This window comes from Haliotis cracherodii, unplaced genomic scaffold, assembly GCF_022045235.1.
Source record: "Haliotis cracherodii isolate W230 unplaced genomic scaffold, xgHalCrac1.p SCAF_1, whole genome shotgun sequence".
NCBI lineage: Eukaryota > Metazoa > Mollusca > Gastropoda > Lepetellida > Haliotidae > Haliotis > Haliotis cracherodii.
The window spans coordinates 84652876-84671190 of record NW_027266264.1 but is presented as its reverse complement, the minus strand read 5'-3'; the positions used below and the strand labels follow the sequence as shown (position 1 = coordinate 84671190).

The window sequence follows — 18315 nt, the reverse complement described above, 5'->3', positions numbered from 1 at the left end:
TTCGAAGGTTTTAGCATATTATTTCGCGGAATGATTGAAGTAACGACTTATGGTTCAGTCAACACTATTAGTATTTTGAAACTGATAACTAAAGTGAGGGGCAAAAGAAACCACACCCCTCAGTTGATTTTATCATACGTTTGATTTTCAATTGTAAATATACTCTACAACAAAAGTTCCTGTGACACCACTATTTTAGTGTATTTTTCAAACAAGTAAAGTTTGGTTTTCAATGTTGTTTAACATGTATGGAATCAAGTCACAAAAACGCAACTGCTACAGAAAAGCATGCATTCCATGCAATAGTTGATTTTTATGCAAGCCCCATGCATTTCACTACCCAAGAAGAGGTATAACAACATGTGCGTTAACGGGATTCCATATGCATTGTTTAGCATCGAGCTGACAACAACCACTCAGAAAAACAACAAAATTACTCAATTATTCAACATTACGAAATGCCACGACTGTCCGAAAATGAGCGTCTGCGAGCCATTGGTATGCTTGACGCAGGATCGAGTCAACGTAATGCTCCAAGACAACTTAATGTCCACAGAAACACCATTTGGTGTTTATGGCAACGTTGGCAACAGACGAATGCAGTCAGAGACCATCCTCATAGTGTCAGGTCACGCGTAACCTAGTATAATTGACAAGACAACTGGATTCGAACAACACACCTACGAAATCGATTCCATCCAGGAACAATGACTGCAAGAAGCATCCCTGGCCTTCGACGAATATCTTCTCAAACCGTACGTCGCCGCCTCAGATGTGCAGGGATTGTCGCCAGAAGACCCACCAGACGTCCCATTTTGACAGGAAACCACCTTCAAGCACGTCGACAGTGGTGCAGATAGCGTCTACGCTGGACGGCCATGCAGTGGGGGCAACTTCTATTCACTGACGAGTCTCGTTTTCACCTCAGCCACAGCGATGGACGGATTCGAGTGTACCGACGTCGAGGTGAACGTTACGTCAATCATTGTGTCATGGAAGAAGATCGGTTCGGGGGCGGCAGAGTTATGGTATGGGGTGGGATTACAGCAAGACAGGACCCGCTTGATAGTAGTAGAGGGAAATCTCAATGGACAGCGCTACTGCGACGAGATCATCGGCCCTGTTGTTCTACCGTTTGTGCGTTGTCATGGCCCAGGCATAACCTTTCAACATGACAACACCCGGCCCCTTATTGCTCTACTTGCTCAGGATTCTCTTCAACAAAACAACGTGAATGTCATCCCCTGGCCGGCTCGCTCCCCTGATCTCTCACCAATCGAGCACATGTGGGATGAGATGGATCAGCGCCTTCGACGTAAACCACGTGTTCCACAGACACTCCAGGAACATCGAAACATGCTCCAGCAGATATGGACAGATATCCCATAGAACTTTGTACGACGCCTGGTCCATTCAATGAGACCGAAGATGTGTTGCTTGCATCGCAACCAGAGGTGGACACAAACGCTATTGATTTGTAAATTGACATTTTGGCATGTTCATGTTTTTTTTAATGAAATAACGCATTTTCAGAAGACAGCATGGCAAATTAAACCATTTGAACACTTACGGGAGTATTTTATCTGTTGCAAACCGAAATTGTTTCAGATTTGGTATAAAACATAACTTTGCATTAAATCTTATTCAATGTCACAGGAACTTTTGTTGTTCAGCATATTAAACTACTGACGTTCAGTCAGTACTCAAAGGCTGCTGCTTTATTTCTTAAGATATAATTTGATTTAAGCTTTTTATCACCCCACCCACATCCACACCCACACCTCCACCCCCGTATAATACACAACTGCTGATGGACATGTTATCTTTGAAAATAAATATATTTTCTTTTTTCGGCACAAATTTACACTTCACACATGGCATGAGTCACGTGGTTGCAAAAACATTTCTTTCCCCAGTCTTCATTGATCCAATGTACTTTTAAACAACATTAATCAGCCCCACATTACCTTTACAAACTGTTGCAGGAATGAGTGATGGTTAAACAGACATAATCAAAATCTATTTTTATGTGTAAATTGGTTTCTGTAAATTTATATTTTATTTGAGTGGGTGTTTTGTTTGTTTGTTGTTTAACGCCGCACTCATGATCAGCAATATTCCAGCTATATGACGGCGGTCTGTAAATAATCGAGTCTGGACCAGACAATCCAGTGATTAATATCATGAGCACCGATCCACGTTATTGTGATTCGATGACATGAATCAAGTCAGCGAGCCTGACCACCCGATCCTGTTAGTCTCTTCTTACGACAAGCATAATAGTCGCCGTTTACGGCAAGCACACAGGAACTCAATGATGGCCTGTATAACATAATATATTCGTATGGGAAAAAAATCACACCCCTCTATATACATATAGTCTATATGTATATTGAGGGGTGTGATTTTTTTTCTATACGAATATATTAAGCTTTCCACGCTATCATCGAGTTTCTGTGCACCTCACTCGGTACTGAGCTTGACCACCCGATTCCGTTAGTCACCTTTTACGACAAGCATAGTCGCCAGTTACGGCATGTATGGGTTGCTGAAGACCCATTCTAACCCAGATCTTCGCGGGTCTTACAATGTATCTGAAGATACGGACTTCTAAGATAGTGCATTCCCTTAAACCATTTCAAGCCGAAATTAAGCTTGATTTCTGGAGAGATATCAGGCAATCTGTGTTTTTCTACATAGGATACAGACAAACTAGAAGGTTCGGAGTCTTGTAAGGGACAAAGGCATGATTTCATTCTGTAGAATTCGAGTAGATATGCCAGTTCAGAATCAAAATTGTATTGTATATTTAGATATGGTAGGCCTACATTAATATACCATAACACGTGCACATATGTTATTGCTTTCGCAACATATTACAGTATAAATAAAAACTTTCAGAAGAAAAGAATAAATGCTCTTTAGGCTGATATGCGATTTAAACAGCCGCACTCGAAAACAGCACATGTATTTACCAACACTGGTAAGATCCCGTAGCAAACCAAGTCACAACAAGTCTTTGAATGAAGAATGTTCGTTGTTTGGAATCCTGGAAGGATGAATCCCAAAGTGGTAAACATCAGAGGTCTGCATCACTTCCGGTTTTCCCCCCACATTAAGCTGATACGCCATGATATAACTTGAATAATGTTAAAGCTGCATTAAACCCAACTCACACACTCACACACACATTGACGGGACACAGACTGAGGAAACTCGGTGCAGTTCAGTTTCCATACGGGATGATCACAGTTGACATTGAATTTCACTTTTATACTCAATGCTGGTCTGTTGTCAATATTACATTCGTCCATCAGATTAAGTCATACATTCGAGGAGTGAGTGAATTTGTTTTTACGCCGCTTCCAGCAACATCACGGCGGGGAACACCAGAAATGGGCTTCACAAAATTGTACCCATGTCGAACCCGGCTCTTCAGCGTGGCCAGCGAACGCTTTAACCACTAGGCTACCCGACCGACCCTCATACATCCTAGGATATGCGTCTGTATTATATCTGAACTTATCACCTGATCTGATCACACAAACGAGCATATCACACAGATTTGGTGTCAAGTTTCAATCTTGTAGGTCGTTCCCTGCCTGTACAAAGAGTTTACATAAACAGATATGCACGCACACGGAAATGCCTACGTTTGAGTGTAATTGCGAATACTGCCTTGAATCTGATCGTTGTAAAAGTCGCTCAAATTCAAGCTGTTGTTTTCTGGCAATGGTGTTGTATCTCGGGTTTGGCATGTTTGACAAAGACAGATTGATTTTGTCAACTGTTACCGCCGATGAGCCCAACATCAGTCTACCCACCGTTACGATAAAAAGCAATTCCAAGTCAATAGTCGTAGCTTCCATGTCGGGATTTTTTATAGGGGTTTATAACCATGCATGAAAACACGATTGACCAGCAACACTTGGACCTCCTGCTGGATATCAGCGACTAACAAGGAGAGTTATATGACCTTGCTTTTAGTCGTCACATGTTACAAGGCCAAATCGACTGTGACGTTTTTCCTGCGTGGAGAAGACAAAACTAAAACTGGCAAAATTGGCAATTATTATCAATTATTATCCCACACAGTCAGCCATTGTGGTGCGTGGCACCGTACCGGTTGGCCTGATTGTTAATCACATTCAGGGAGACCCGGGATTACACACTTAGTGTCCTAGGCAGATACTGTAGAGGAAAACAATTATGATAAAATTCTTACATTCTAAAATTCAGATATATTTTAACATTGTGTTCTAACATTGTTTTGATTTTCTATTTACGCCCAATGAAACATGTTTTGGCGGATAATCGAGACTGGTTATTCTCTCGGAAAATCAATGATGACACCCGGTGTTAGCGAAAATGGTAAACATGCCCTGCCCTAAAATTAAACACCCTCTCATATTTCAAACAAACATTTCCTTTTCAGAAGTACAGACCAGTAGATTAATGCATACAATCAACAGTGGTATTTTCACCAGCCAATTGGCAGGGCGTGAAGGTATTCCACAGATGACGTCCTGGTCAGCAGGCCCATTAGTTCTGTAGCTATTGTGTACAGAAGGCAGGGGTTAAAATCAGTGCATGTGGGATATTTGGCCGCTACATATGACAGATGTGTTTGACGCGATCATTAGGTTACTAAATATAAAACTATAAAGTATAAATGTATTTATATATGTTTCTTTATATTCTTTTGAAACATGAAAATATAGAGAGTAACATCTTTTGATCATAAATCAGTACCACGGCTGGACATTGTAGTCATTAATCATACACATTTAAACATTGTATTACACGTAATCGTAGGACATGACGGGTTATAAATTTCACACACACACAGAACAGACAGAAACACACACAAACAAATACACACAAATAGAAACACACACACACACAGAAATAGAAACACACACACACACACACACACACACACACACACACACACACACAATCCGCGACACAAACATACATACGAAAGTACGGCGTAATTTAGACATTGATCTAGGTGAGGTGAAATGGGGTTTAACGTCGCGTCCAAGATTATTGCGCTTATACAGCGACGTGCATGTACGTGTGTGTGTTTGTGTGTGTGCCTGGTTGTTCTAGTTTTAACATGAATACCCCACTCAGACACAGTATACTGACTCCGAGCCGACCAGTCCTTGTTTTAGCCCCTTAATGCCGAGCGCCAGACAGGGTAACAACAAGTACCATCTTTTAACGTCTTTTGGTATGACGCGGCGGGGATCGAACCCCGGACCTTCCGCTCTCCGGGCGGACGCTCTAACACTAGACCACGGAGGCGGTCCAGACATTGCTCTAAGAAAGTACAGCTTTAACATAGCATTCACAATAATAATTTTCTAAGCGGTATTTTCACGTTCCTTTAACCCAGTCGAAATGGAACTCGTACATATAACAACAACCCGTGATATTTATGAGGAAGATGGACGCGTACTGGAATCCATTTACTACGTTCTGTCACGAAACTCGACAACCTTCTTATTTTAACTAACATGTAGGAACTGTTAGACGAAACAAAGCAAAGGAGAGACACTTCTTGCTGATGAGCGGAGGCTGCTACAGTGCATGTTAGAGCGGATGTTGCTACAGTGCATGTTACAGCGGATGTTGCTACAGTGCATGTTACAGCGGATGTTGCTACAGTGCATGTTTCAGCGGATGTTGCTATAGTGCATGTTATTCGGTCTTCTGATCCGCCTTCTCTTTCACTTTTGCGTCCATCTTTTGTTCGCCGTTGTTCGTCTCGTACCAGGCCTTCACGTCACTGATTGTCTGAGGGAGCTCTTTTCCGTTGGTCTCCGGGAGCAAATTGATCATGGCGGTTGCCGCTAAACAACAACACGTGAACACCGCACCCGGGCCCCAGGTCACATACTCACTCTGCAATAGGAACAGGCGACTTACAGCTGAATAAAGTCTTTGAAAGGCCTTTAGAAGTATAGCAAATCTGTAGCATATTGTTTCCACAATCGGGACATGGGCCGGAGCAATGGCCTGAAGGCGCTGCAATTCGCCGTGCGTGCCAGAACCTATAATCGGAGTTTGAATCTCAGATTCTCATTGACTATGTTTCTAGGTTTGTCAGCACCATACCCGCTATCATGGGTTTCACGGAAGTTGTAACATCTAAGACCTGAATCACTTCGGGTTTTCCTCCAACATAAAAAAAACACACCGTGATATAACTAGAATACTGTTCAAAGCGGTGTTTAAAAAAACCCTCACTGAAACACTCGCTCAATTTCACCATGGTATTATATCATTTATTTACAATGGAGCAAAACATGCACTCGACCATTGTGAACACGAGCTGAGACAGGCTGGACCTACCAGTAGCCCGGCAAATGGTCCTAACATCCCACCAAGTCTTGAAAATGCAGAAGACGTCCCTAAGCCAACGTTCCTAAGAAATATAAAGTAAGGAAATAAACATTCACACAATATGTCATTTCCAATTGTTATAAAATATACTTAAGTTACAAAGAAACGCACTTCTCATGTTGCGGCTTGACATAAAATAGAACTGATTCATTTGCACAACAAAACACACACAGTGATGGAATAACATGTCTAGAAACGTTCCATGCATCGGTTTTGGATTCGACCACTGAACAGAGACTGTTCATATCCATGAGGCAATATGGCCAGAATGTGTCTTTCTGAGGACGTGATGAGAGCAACATGCACGCTTTTAATGTGAAACATGGATTGTTGAGTGCTGTAGGTACCCCTAAGAGTGACACATAGCAACTCACACACGGTATGCATTCTGTATCAACATCGTGTATCCTATGTGAAAAACATATTCGCTGAAAAACAACATGATGTAAAGAAACATGATCTTTCACAATGAGGGTACCTGATATTGGTAGGAAATATTTCCGGGGTGTAGAAGAAAAGTGTACCAAATGCTCCAAATGCTCCGAAGAAGCCGAAACAGGAAAAAACAGTTGATATGATTGCCCCTGCTCCAGTGTTGCCTGGAAGGACAGTATGTAGAGTAAGTGCATTTGTTCTGTTTGACATAAAGTGGCGAATAATTCAGCAATCTGAAGTACCCAATCGCCGTGACTACACGTACATTTTAATTTGTGATCAATGTATTATAATTTGAAACTAGTTTTGGAATGAAATTCTAGAAGCCCTTTTTACATGTTGTCAATCGTTTAATTCTATTTATATCATTAAGGTGAGGTGAGGTGAAATGGGGTTTAACGTGGAGTCCAAGATTATTGCACTTATATAGCGACGTGCATGTACGTGTGTGTGTTTGTGTGGCTGCTTGTACTAGTCCGGACTGATGCCGATTTATAGTGCTAGCTCACTGAGATACCATGCCGCAGTTTAACATGAATACCCCACTCAGACACAGTACACTGACTCCGAGCCGACCAGTCCTTGTATTAGCCCCTTAATGCCGAGCGCCAGACAGGGTAACAACAAGTACCATCTTTTAACGTATTTTGATACGACGCGGTCGGGGATCGAACCCCGGACCTTCCGCTCTCCGGGCGGACGCTCTACCACTAGACCACGGAGGCGGTCTATATCAATAAGGATATTTTAGTTGAGAGTCTTTGATTAATCTGGCGATCATTTAATTTCTTATAAACTATAATGTCATTTTAACGATCTGACAGTTAAAGCAGGGCCTGCAAACTTAGGGTCCGAGGTAAGTAACAGAGAGTAGAACACGAGTGTCAGTCAGATGCCATTGATCTTACAACGAGTTGTTAACAACAAGAGAAAGCTAGTAGGATACGTTTTAAAACAAAAAAGTTGTTAAGTAAATGGTATCTGCAGTAATCTGTTTCTAACATACCCAAATATCGCATCACTTAAGCAACGAATCGATGCATTTTGTCTATTCTCATCATCGCAGTGACGCATTAATTCCTAACAGAAAGGTCATGAGTGAAGTCATCCGAGTACTGCTCACCACTCATATCTAATGTGACCCTACACAAAAAGGTTTCTGCAATATCTGCAGATTATCAAGGCGATGGTGATAATGTACACTCGATCCAAGAACATTGGCTTGTATGGTCCTAGCACCCACGCTTGTCGGCGACGTGTCAGAATTAACATGGGTGATTTGGTGAAAAACAGATACCCGTGAACACTAATGCTATTTTTGAAATTGAATTCTTCGAGTAAACATCCGAAACGGGCCTATTCAGATTTCTGAACATACAGTAAATAACGCCGTTATTTAGTGATGTATCAAAAATGACGAGATTAACGATGTACCTAATTTTTAGAGGTTCCTTTCAGTAATTTTGCTTTGCCTAAAATGACAGTGGAGGATATCACAGAACAGGGAATTTCCCACAGAATTCAAAACTATGAGGTGTTAAGTGTGTGTGTGATGATTTATTTTGAATTTTATTCGACTTCGAAGTGTGGGTTGATGAGGAGGGACATATCTGTCCCTGTGGCATCCAGTGGGTAACACTAAAACCATAACGTTCAACACAGACGGAGGTGATTTCGACTAACGCACAAGTAACTTATCAATGACTTACAATCAGGGAAGTAGTCCGTTATAATCTGACCTCAGGAAATCACTATGGAATAACCAATCACGGGTCAGGAATTCGATATCACACATATGTTTGATACCAGTTATCTCGAATGGGTTTCTCACCCACAGGTGTGTAAGAAATTATGTTTTTACGCCCAAATCACTCACTCACTTACCGGAGCGGCAGTAGGTCTACTCACCCATGAGTTCTCTGACAACAGTAGCTCCAACCAATCCAAACCCAGTGGTAAGGTGTAAAAGGATGCAAGTCTTCTTACGCCCAATCCTGTTTAACAGTGTTGTCTGGGTCAATATTTCAATATCGAGAACTTGTGTAACTGAAGTGATTGGGCGATTTAAAGCTTCACTTAGCAATAACCCAGCTATATGACGGAAGCCTGAAAATAATCAAGTCTGGGCCAGACACTCCAGTGATTGATATTGCGAGTCAGGATCCACGCCGTCCGGGTACGATGACACCCTACCAACCAAATCACTCGATCCTGACCACCCGATCCATCTGATGCATCTTACAGCCAGCAAATGTTGCTGAGGACTAATTCTAACACTTATGACATAAGGTATCTCTATGATGTCTTATTGAATATTAATTAACGATACGTTAACTGTTTGGGAAGTGTTTAAATTTGTAACACAATCATTACCATCGAGTTGAATCCTTCTTATATATGACAATGGTATTATTATCAATTTATATTCTAACGATATATCGAACCTTAATAGCAAGACTCACTATCACTGTATTGTCCGGTCCAGACTCGATTGTTCACAGGCCGCTGTTGTATGGCATGAGTGAGTGAGTGAGTTAAAATGTAACGCCACAGCGGCATTACTTCAGCCATATAGCGACGAGAACAAGTCGAGACGTATACAATCGAGACCTCAATACAACAAATAAATTTCTCAAACATATTTCGGCATACCATGCAGTTTTGGGCAACCAACAATTCCTTTTTATTGAAGTTACTTGAGGCGCGGGTGCTAATCTTTTAGCGAACACCTGGTGTCAGAACTGCTATTTAATTAATTGGTTTATATATTTATTGAAGTATTACCTGTCGACGAGGTAGTAGATGGCAACGCTGGACGGCATCGTCACCACTATCAGTAGAACTACATTCACAAACCTATCTCCAGCCAAGGCATCAGATGTGAAGTACAGTCCAAAATAGGTCATACTGTCAGTAAACCTGAAAAAATAGGACAGTGAATCATCAGTCCGGGGGGCGGTGGGATAGGCGAGTGATTAAAACGTTTACTTGTCACGATGAAAGCACGGATTGATTCCTCAAAGTGGAACGTCTATTCTTGTGTTCCGGTTATGATATTGCAAATATTGCCTAAAGCGACCAAAAATCAATACTCACTCACTGTCAAAACGATATCTGAGAAATTGAATTTAACCTTATTTCTGCCTCTGTACCAATCAGACAACTGATTTGATTTTTTGGAAATATTTTATTATCAAAGTATTCATTACCATATAAACCAGAGAACAGCCACATTCAGACCCAGTCGTCTGACTTTGATGAAGTCAAGCAGAGAATGCGTTTCGTCGTCAACTGTCTGTACCACGGGGTCAGTAAGCAGAGATGCTGTTTGTTCCTTTGATGTGGACCCTCCTTGGTCTTTCTGAGTTTCTTCCTGACCAGTGTTAAGACTTGCATAAACATCGAGAACATGCTGATAGTCTACTTGGCTGATTTTTGCCGCTCTCTTCAAAAGTTTCTTGATTTGTTTAGGCTTGCCATTGGCTACCAACCATCGGAGTGATTCCTCGAGGAAACTATATTTAACGTAATATTCCACATATTGCATCATTCCAAGTAAACATATTTAAAATGTAGCATTCAATCCACTTTTAATGCAAAAATTCCGTTAGTTAGATCTTACCTACTCAAAACATGCTTTCATACAAACGCGGTCAAATACTTCTGTATGGAGTATAATCAATGGGCCTAAACGTTTCATATCGCTATCGTTCGGTAATACAATATTATTTGTTATATACTGCTCAGCCTAGTTTCAACTGTAGTTACAAAATACTTACAGACCTAATAAAGAATATTGGAACCTATTTATTTTACTAATGATTTTGTTGGTTTGTTGTTTAACGCCGCACTCAGCAATATTCCAGCTATATGACGGCTTTCTGTAAATAGTCGAGTCTTGACCTGACAATCCAGTGATTAATATCACGCAAATGGGATCGATGACATGCATCAACCAAGTCAGCGAGCCTGACCACCCGATCCCGTTAATCGCCTCTCACGACAAGCATAGTCGCCTTTTACGGCAAGCATGGGAGGCTGAAGACCTGTTCTACCCCGGATAATGAATCCTATAAGACCCACTTTAAACACATTGCTTCAGTGGAAGTTTCGTTTCTGGTTATTCTCTGGCATTGACGTGTTATATTTACAAGAACTGTAGAATGATGACCAGGGACACTGAAGTGCAGCCTAGTTGCAGGATCCTCCAGGAATAGTCCCGGAGAAGGTAGGCGACCAGAGGCAGACATAGGTGACAGCTGCTCCAGCTTATGTTGGACAGGAATGCCACAAGCTTACGGTATTTTGTGGGGAAAACCTCGATTCCAATGGTAGCATCAGTCAGAACTATACCCTAGAATGCATACATCAGCTCTCAGTGTGTTAGTGATAATTGGGTTATTGGGCTGGGACTGTGTATAGAGACTGAAAAAGCAGATATTAAAAATTTAAACCATCATCCTAAACACGTTGCATAAAAAGGTCTTGCAACAATGTATTTTTGTGGCAGACAATATTTTCAACATTTTAAAGATTGAACATATATTTCAAGCATTTGCTAGGAAAATATCATATAGTCGGTCTGCCTAGAGATGTTCTTTTCTGTTACTATATTTTACCTGTTGGAACATTCCCAGAATCAGTCTGAGCACAAGGAAGGCTGTGAAGTTGGGAGAGAAGGCTACTCCGACACCCAAGGCCATGACAATCACGTGGGACAAGAGATGGATAGGACGCCGACCAAAACGGTCAGAAAATATTGGGAGAAAAGCTGCACCTAGTCCTTGCCCGACTATCAGCAGGGTTTGTCCAAGGCCTTTGAGAGGAGCTTGATCACACACTATCTCCATCTGTGAATACAATGGTTTCACGATCATACCACTTCAACCACAAGGCTACCTCCGTTCATGACTTGATGATGTGTAAGAACCATTGACCAAAGTTAATATCAAATATATGGATAACCAATTTGGTCCATTCAAATGTAATTGATATACTTCTAAATTATGTCGGGGGGGGGGCTACTGGTTAAAGCGTTCGCTCGTTACGCCTAAGACCCGGGTTCGATTCCCCACACTGAGTACATTATTTGAAACCTATTTCTGGTGTCCCCCCGCCGTGATACTGCTGGAATATCGTTAAAAGCGGCGTAAAACCATACTCACTAACTCTACATTATGTCTGTGGTAATGGTATTGCCATAAGAACACGAACAAGTATCTACTTAAAGATAGTGAACATGCCAAGGTGAAAGTTTTTTCTATTGATAAGGTTTATGATGTTTATTTGTTCAGGAGCTCTCATGCTGCTCTGTGGTCCAGAGGATAAAGATGTAGACTTGAAATCCAGCAAGGTTGCTGCTTGTGAATTCAAACCCAGTTTTCAGCAATGAGTTTTTTGTATAATCTGAAATGTATATTGAAGCCCCAGTTTCATTTCTTCCTGTCATGTGATCAGGTGTGAGCACACAATCTCCATGCATTAGATGTACATGTGCTGTGTGATCCTCCATGTTGTCTGCCGATTGTCACAGTCTGTATGAAAGTATGTTGGAGCACAAATGTAAGTTTTCTTTTTGTCTTTCTGACATTTTGTGATAATAGGTAAATGCATTTATATGCTGTTGTACTTCTTGAGTTGAAAAAGTTGATAACGGACCCGTGAAGATCCGGAGTTAGAAGTCTTCGGCAACCATGCTTGTCGTAAGAGGCGACTAACGGGATCGGGTGTGTCAGGCTCCCTGACTTGGTTGATGCATGTCGTCGTATCCCAGTTACGTAGATCGAGGCTCATGATGACCGCCATCATATAGCTGGAATATTACTGAGTGCGGCGTTAAACAAAAAACAAACAAAACAAAAAAACAAAAGATAGGATAACGGGAGAACGTTAAACTGGCCATCTTAATCACAATACTCACATCTGAAATGATGGAGAGTTCCTTCCTCTCGGCGAAGTTATAGCCATACAAACATGGCAGCTGTTTCGTCTCCGTGTCGCCACTGATGTTGGCCACGACTCTGATGCCACACTTGTCGTAGTAGATGTTGCTGTTATTGATGGTGAATGTGTCATCGTCAATTGCGGTAAAGATGTCTGATATGTTGCTGGGCTGACCACACGTGTGGGGAATATTTCTTGCTGTAACATGGAGCACGCACTTGCGTCAACATTTCAGTGATGGGTTACATAGAGGAATCCGCCGAATACATATCGAGCCACCCAGAGTGCTGACATAATGACATAGCCCTTGTACCGGAAGGGATTTTGCCGCAACCGGTTGGGCAGGACATTCTTACTCTTTTTGCGAAAACTGGTGTCATCACTGATTTTAATTGATCCATTAATCACTATTTTGCCTATAGCGCCCAGTGGAATAAGTTCGGATGAACTGGTCATTCTTTGGCGTTGTCGTTATATATTTACTTCATTTGTTAGAGGACATAACAAGTACATAGTATTTCACTGTATTCCACGTAACAGGTGCTTCAACTCTGTAACATACCTGCTGTATGCGAGGGTAAGTAAATATATGTGCTACAAACAACATACATCGTGCGTTATTATTTGTAGGTGTTCCTGGGTTGACGCATCAGGGAGCCACTTGATGAGCACTGTTCTAGTAGTTCCAGCATTCCGTGTCTACATTTCACAACTTTAGACTCTTACTAGAAAGTCGATTGATCAGGATTACAGCAGTGAAGGCCTTAGTAAATCTTTCAAAACATTTAATGGTAGACATGTAGAGTACATTTCCAAGTTTGAGGCATTGGATTTCTTATGATTATAGAATGAGTTTTGTCGCTGAAGATTTTCTCCTTTGTCGTGTGGGATAGTGGTGTACAAAATTGAAAAAGCAAATTTTTTGCATAAATTGAAACTGATTCTTTTCTAATGAGCATGTAATGTTCGTGATTGCATTACAGTGTGTATCACATTTCATCTCAGCACGTTAGGTTACATTTTTGAAACACGAAAATTTGACCAAGATGAGTGAAAAAATATCACCTGATGAGTCCAGTTTTTCATTGCTGGTTCATTTCAAGTGTGATATTCGTGATGTGATCTTCGTGACGGTATTTTCATTGATGACAGTATTTTGACTGCCACGTATATCTAAGTTTTCTTTTCATCGCATCTTTGTTTCTTTGTCCCCACTAACGTTTCGTTTAGCATTATTGCCAGGCGTCAGCGTATTTCAGTCTTGTTTCTATGCGAGGATGTACCTAAGATAAATGACACTTCTCAGGTAAACAATTGACTTACCTTTGCATGTGTTTGTGACGGGTGCTACCGGTGTCACAGGATACCATTCACCTTTTCGCGAACACCTGGTATCATCACTATTTGATAGTGATTCATAAACACATGCTTATAATATAGTCGGAATCTTACAATGAACTCTTTTTATAGAGATTTCTTACGATTTTGGAAATGTTTTTCTGACTTCATTATTGTTATAATATTAAAACAAATAAATGCAGCAAAGAGGGTTCGGATGACCCAAGCTGATTACGCTCATCATCAGCTCAAGGCCCTTGCCTCCTCTACACGCAGTCCAGACAGCGAATGGGATATTGGTACAATGTGTGAAGCCCATTTCTGGTGTCCCCCGCCGTGATATTGCTGGAATATTGCTTAAAGCGGCGTAAAACCACACTTAATTTTCTGAGAATATGAAAACTCCTCAAAGACTCCCCAGCTTTACCCAGATTGTCAGGAGAGCTCTGTTCCCGACAGCAAACTAGGTTACTCTCCCGAATATCAGTCAACAGATTGGGAGAAACCAAACCTAAGATACAGAGAACAATGGGGAGTCGCATAACTTGGTACTTGGGATACAAGCATAACATTTCATAAGCGAGGTCCGCATATTTGCCATGTTATTCTTGAATCTTGTCAATCGCATTAGTGTCAAAAGGGACAGAAAAGTCAATGATATAAAGATTTTATTGGATTCATCAAAAAGGACAAGGTCGGGTTTGTTGGCCTAGATAGTCTGAGGCTGTATGCCGGTCTTTTCCAAAGAATTTTGTATTTATCAATTTCCATGACGCCCACTTCATATTCTGGGTCGTACCATGGGTTGACCTCTGTGTCAAAACCACAAGGATGGGAAAAACGGTAGTAGAATGATCGAGACACGCCATCATGTCGCTTAAGATACTGTGTTTGTGCCAATGTTTGTCGTCCACTGACAATGCGTTGGGCAGTCTCATTACATTCATGCATAACCTAACCATAACCATTTCAACTTTACGTTTTGATGCAGTATCACACAGTGACGGTTTTGAGTGGGAAGTGACTGGTTCTGAGCAACGAACAGAAAGCCTTCGGCTAGCCGACTTCGTCCAAAGAAGGACTCTGCAGGGTTGCTATTCGTCTCAACACACTGCAACAAACTCGATGTATTGACCGTTCAGAGAGCCTTCCTTTGAAAACACCTAGCCTGTACTTATATAGGTTCATCTGGAATGAGTCTGATTGATTATTTTATTGCCTCGTCAAATATTTTCGCATCAATGGTTGACATAATTGTGAAAGGCAGAACAGAGAGTGGCCACCTCCCAATCCCAGTTAAGGCGAGGAGACGAGAAATGGGGTTTAACGTCGCGTCCAAGATTATTGCACTTATATAGCGACAATCCCAGTTAAGATATCAGTTTAGAGATAATGTTATATCAGATATTTCACAGACAGAACATGGGAATAAGATTAGTATGACGCGATACATATGGAATGATGCAGCTAATATACAGCTGGTTCTAACTCTATATTGGCTGCACAAATCTTTAAATGAACAAAAATTGCTTAAGCTGTCAACTTTTTGTACAAAGTTCTTTGTATCAGAGGAGATACTAAGATGCACCTATACATGTTAGATATGTGTAATGTATTATGGGTCAGATGGCCTGGAATTCTGAATAAAGTGAATCTGAACCTGAAACAGATGCAGGGCAACAAACATTTACTGACAATTCTAACTCTGATCATGTTCAGAAATGTCTTGAACTTGTGAATGAAACTGTAAATGCTTCTGCAGAGAAATTAACGGAGTTGTTCCATTTAGCTGGATTGCATTCTGAAAGACCGATAATTCTGCCATAAATACTTGCGAAAACTTTAACATCGTTTTTCTGCTGCCTTCATTGATCTTCAAGAGGCTTTTGACTTTATTGATAGACAGAAACTCTTACATATTCTGTTATGAAACAAAATGTTTAATGTAATTCAAAACATGTATGTACTTGGGAATAGATATTTTTACAACTTCGACAGGGGTGTATGTTTCGTCCGTTACTGCTTATCCTCTTCATAAATCAATTAAACACAGGCATAGAGGCTAGTGAATCTTATTGGGTTTTTGTATGTGAAATTATTGAAGCAATTAAACACAGGCATAGAGGCTAGTGAATCTTATTGGGTTTTTGTATGTGAAATTATTGAAGCAATTAAACTTCTGTTATTAGCAGATGATACTGATTTAGTGCAGACTGTGTGGTAGATGTAAGATCATTTTGTGACAAACGGGCATGCAAGTCAATATGGATATATCAAATAATGTTGTTTTCCGAAACGGTGGGTACATAAAGAAAGTTAAGTAATGGTTTTATAATGAAAAGGAGATAACAGTTAAATACTGTAAATATTTAGGAATGATATTTACTACAATGTTAACTTGGCCAGAGACCTGTGGAACTCTTGCTGTACAGAGAATCTATTGAAATGGTTCAAAGTATATATATATTTCAAAAGATTTCTTAAAATATGCAAATACTGTTCCACAAATGCTGTTCTGGGAGAAGTGGCCAGGCATTATTTATGTGCTCACTATTTCACTAAATGTACACGCTGTTGGTGTAGAATAATTCGTATGCACCCAAAAAGGTATCCCCATGCTGGTTACACTGTGTAAATCACATGATGAGCACGATGGTATAAATTGAGTTTCTCATGCTCGAACTATGTTGTTTCATACCGGCTTTGCCTTTGTTTGGATTGCCCAAGATTGTGGTGATATGAAACAGTTTGTTTGCATGTTTAAACAACGATGATTGGAATAGAATGCAAAACTGGTATCAGAAAACTAGTAATTCTGACTCATCATAATTCATGTAAGTACGTGATTACTCCATAACTGTACCTTTCATCAACTTTGATAGGAAATGATTTGGCACACGTTCTTAACAAATATCGTACTCTTGCCCATAATCTAAAAGTAAAAATAAATGCGCCATAGCAAAGTTGCTGTAGACCAAAATATATTAAATCTGTGATTATATGGTTATCGAAGATGAGTACCATTTTCTTCTGATTTCATTGAGCGTATTGCCTTGTACTTAAAAATAAATGTTTATCAATGAAAATATGTTCTTTATGATTTGTGTTGATGAAAAGTTCTCCACCCACAGCAGGAATTGTGTTATAAATTGTAATCTTGGCCATGTGGCCTCTAATTTTGAATTAAAAGAGAAAGAAAACTTTAAAGCAACACAGAACTGAATAGGCTAAACAGTGCGTCTTCACTCCACATGACTAGACACAGGCGACTTACCCACATAGACAAAGTTTAGGAGCTGGAAGGCAGCCGAGAAGGCATATATCTTGCTGACGAAGTATTGTAGCAACTGATACCTCCCTCTCCCTCCCAGTGCATCTAGGAGAGGATCGACTTCAGTGTGTACTTTTGGCATCCCGGAGTAACGGCGAATCGATGTCGGTATGTTATGTAGACGTCCAACACTGAAGTTGCCTCTCTAACGTCGCATCTATGCAAAAAGAAGCCTGTGGCGAATGTCTGTGTGACAATACATATGTGACCGAGTAACAGTAGTTGATCAACCACGCCGCCACTGAATGTTTTCAGCTGAACTGCTCTCTGCAAGATCTTCTTTATCACTGGATTGAGTCTGTCACAGGATTTCGTGCTGAGCACCGGAAGTGGGTTTAAAGAGATGTTTCACCGATTTATTATACCAAATTTGCACATGGAAAGAATATAGGGTCGATAAAGTTACAACTCGAGTTAACCAAGTTTACATTGTTTCAGCTGAGCATGACACTAATAATAGCGTCAACTTCTTAATGTTCAATTATTTGAACCATTTTATGGTAATATACTAGTATTAACTGCAACATGTGTACCATGTTGCCTTGTGTTCCGAGAGATAAATCATGCTTTTCTTGAAGTAAACCTATTTTTCAGCTTTTCATTCCACTGCCTCCTGTCCCAACTTTTGTCAAGATAATTCTTGTTAAAATATTTAAAAACATTTGTCACGAACAACATCCCCATCAATGCGAAAATGAATTGAGTATTATGTACTAATAGTATTAGAAAATTAATTGACAAAATGTAGGTAAGACCTGTTTGAAACGGAAGCAATGTTTATTCGCAGATATTCTGATCACAAACTACTGGCACATTCTTCGTCTATATTTAGTATCTTCTGTTATTGCAGATTT

At 40.5% G+C, this 18315-nt stretch overlaps 1 protein-coding gene across 1 annotated transcript; it reads right to left on the bottom strand.

Moving 5' to 3' along the window:
• Positions 1–5709: 5709 nt before the first annotated feature.
• LOC139470019 (organic anion transporter 3-like) lies at positions 5710–17543 on the bottom strand. The gene is made up of 10 exons (XM_071252314.1): positions 17405–17543; positions 12770–12990; positions 11469–11699; positions 11001–11203; positions 10059–10364; positions 9634–9768; positions 8758–8843; positions 6893–7013; positions 6364–6436; positions 5710–5913 (listed from the first exon to the last, which is right to left on the bottom strand). Exons 1-10 carry the CDS (start codon positions 17541–17543, stop codon positions 5710–5712), a joined length of 1719 nt encoding a protein of 572 aa, XP_071108415.1.
• Between the last annotated feature and the right edge of the window lie 772 nt (positions 17544–18315).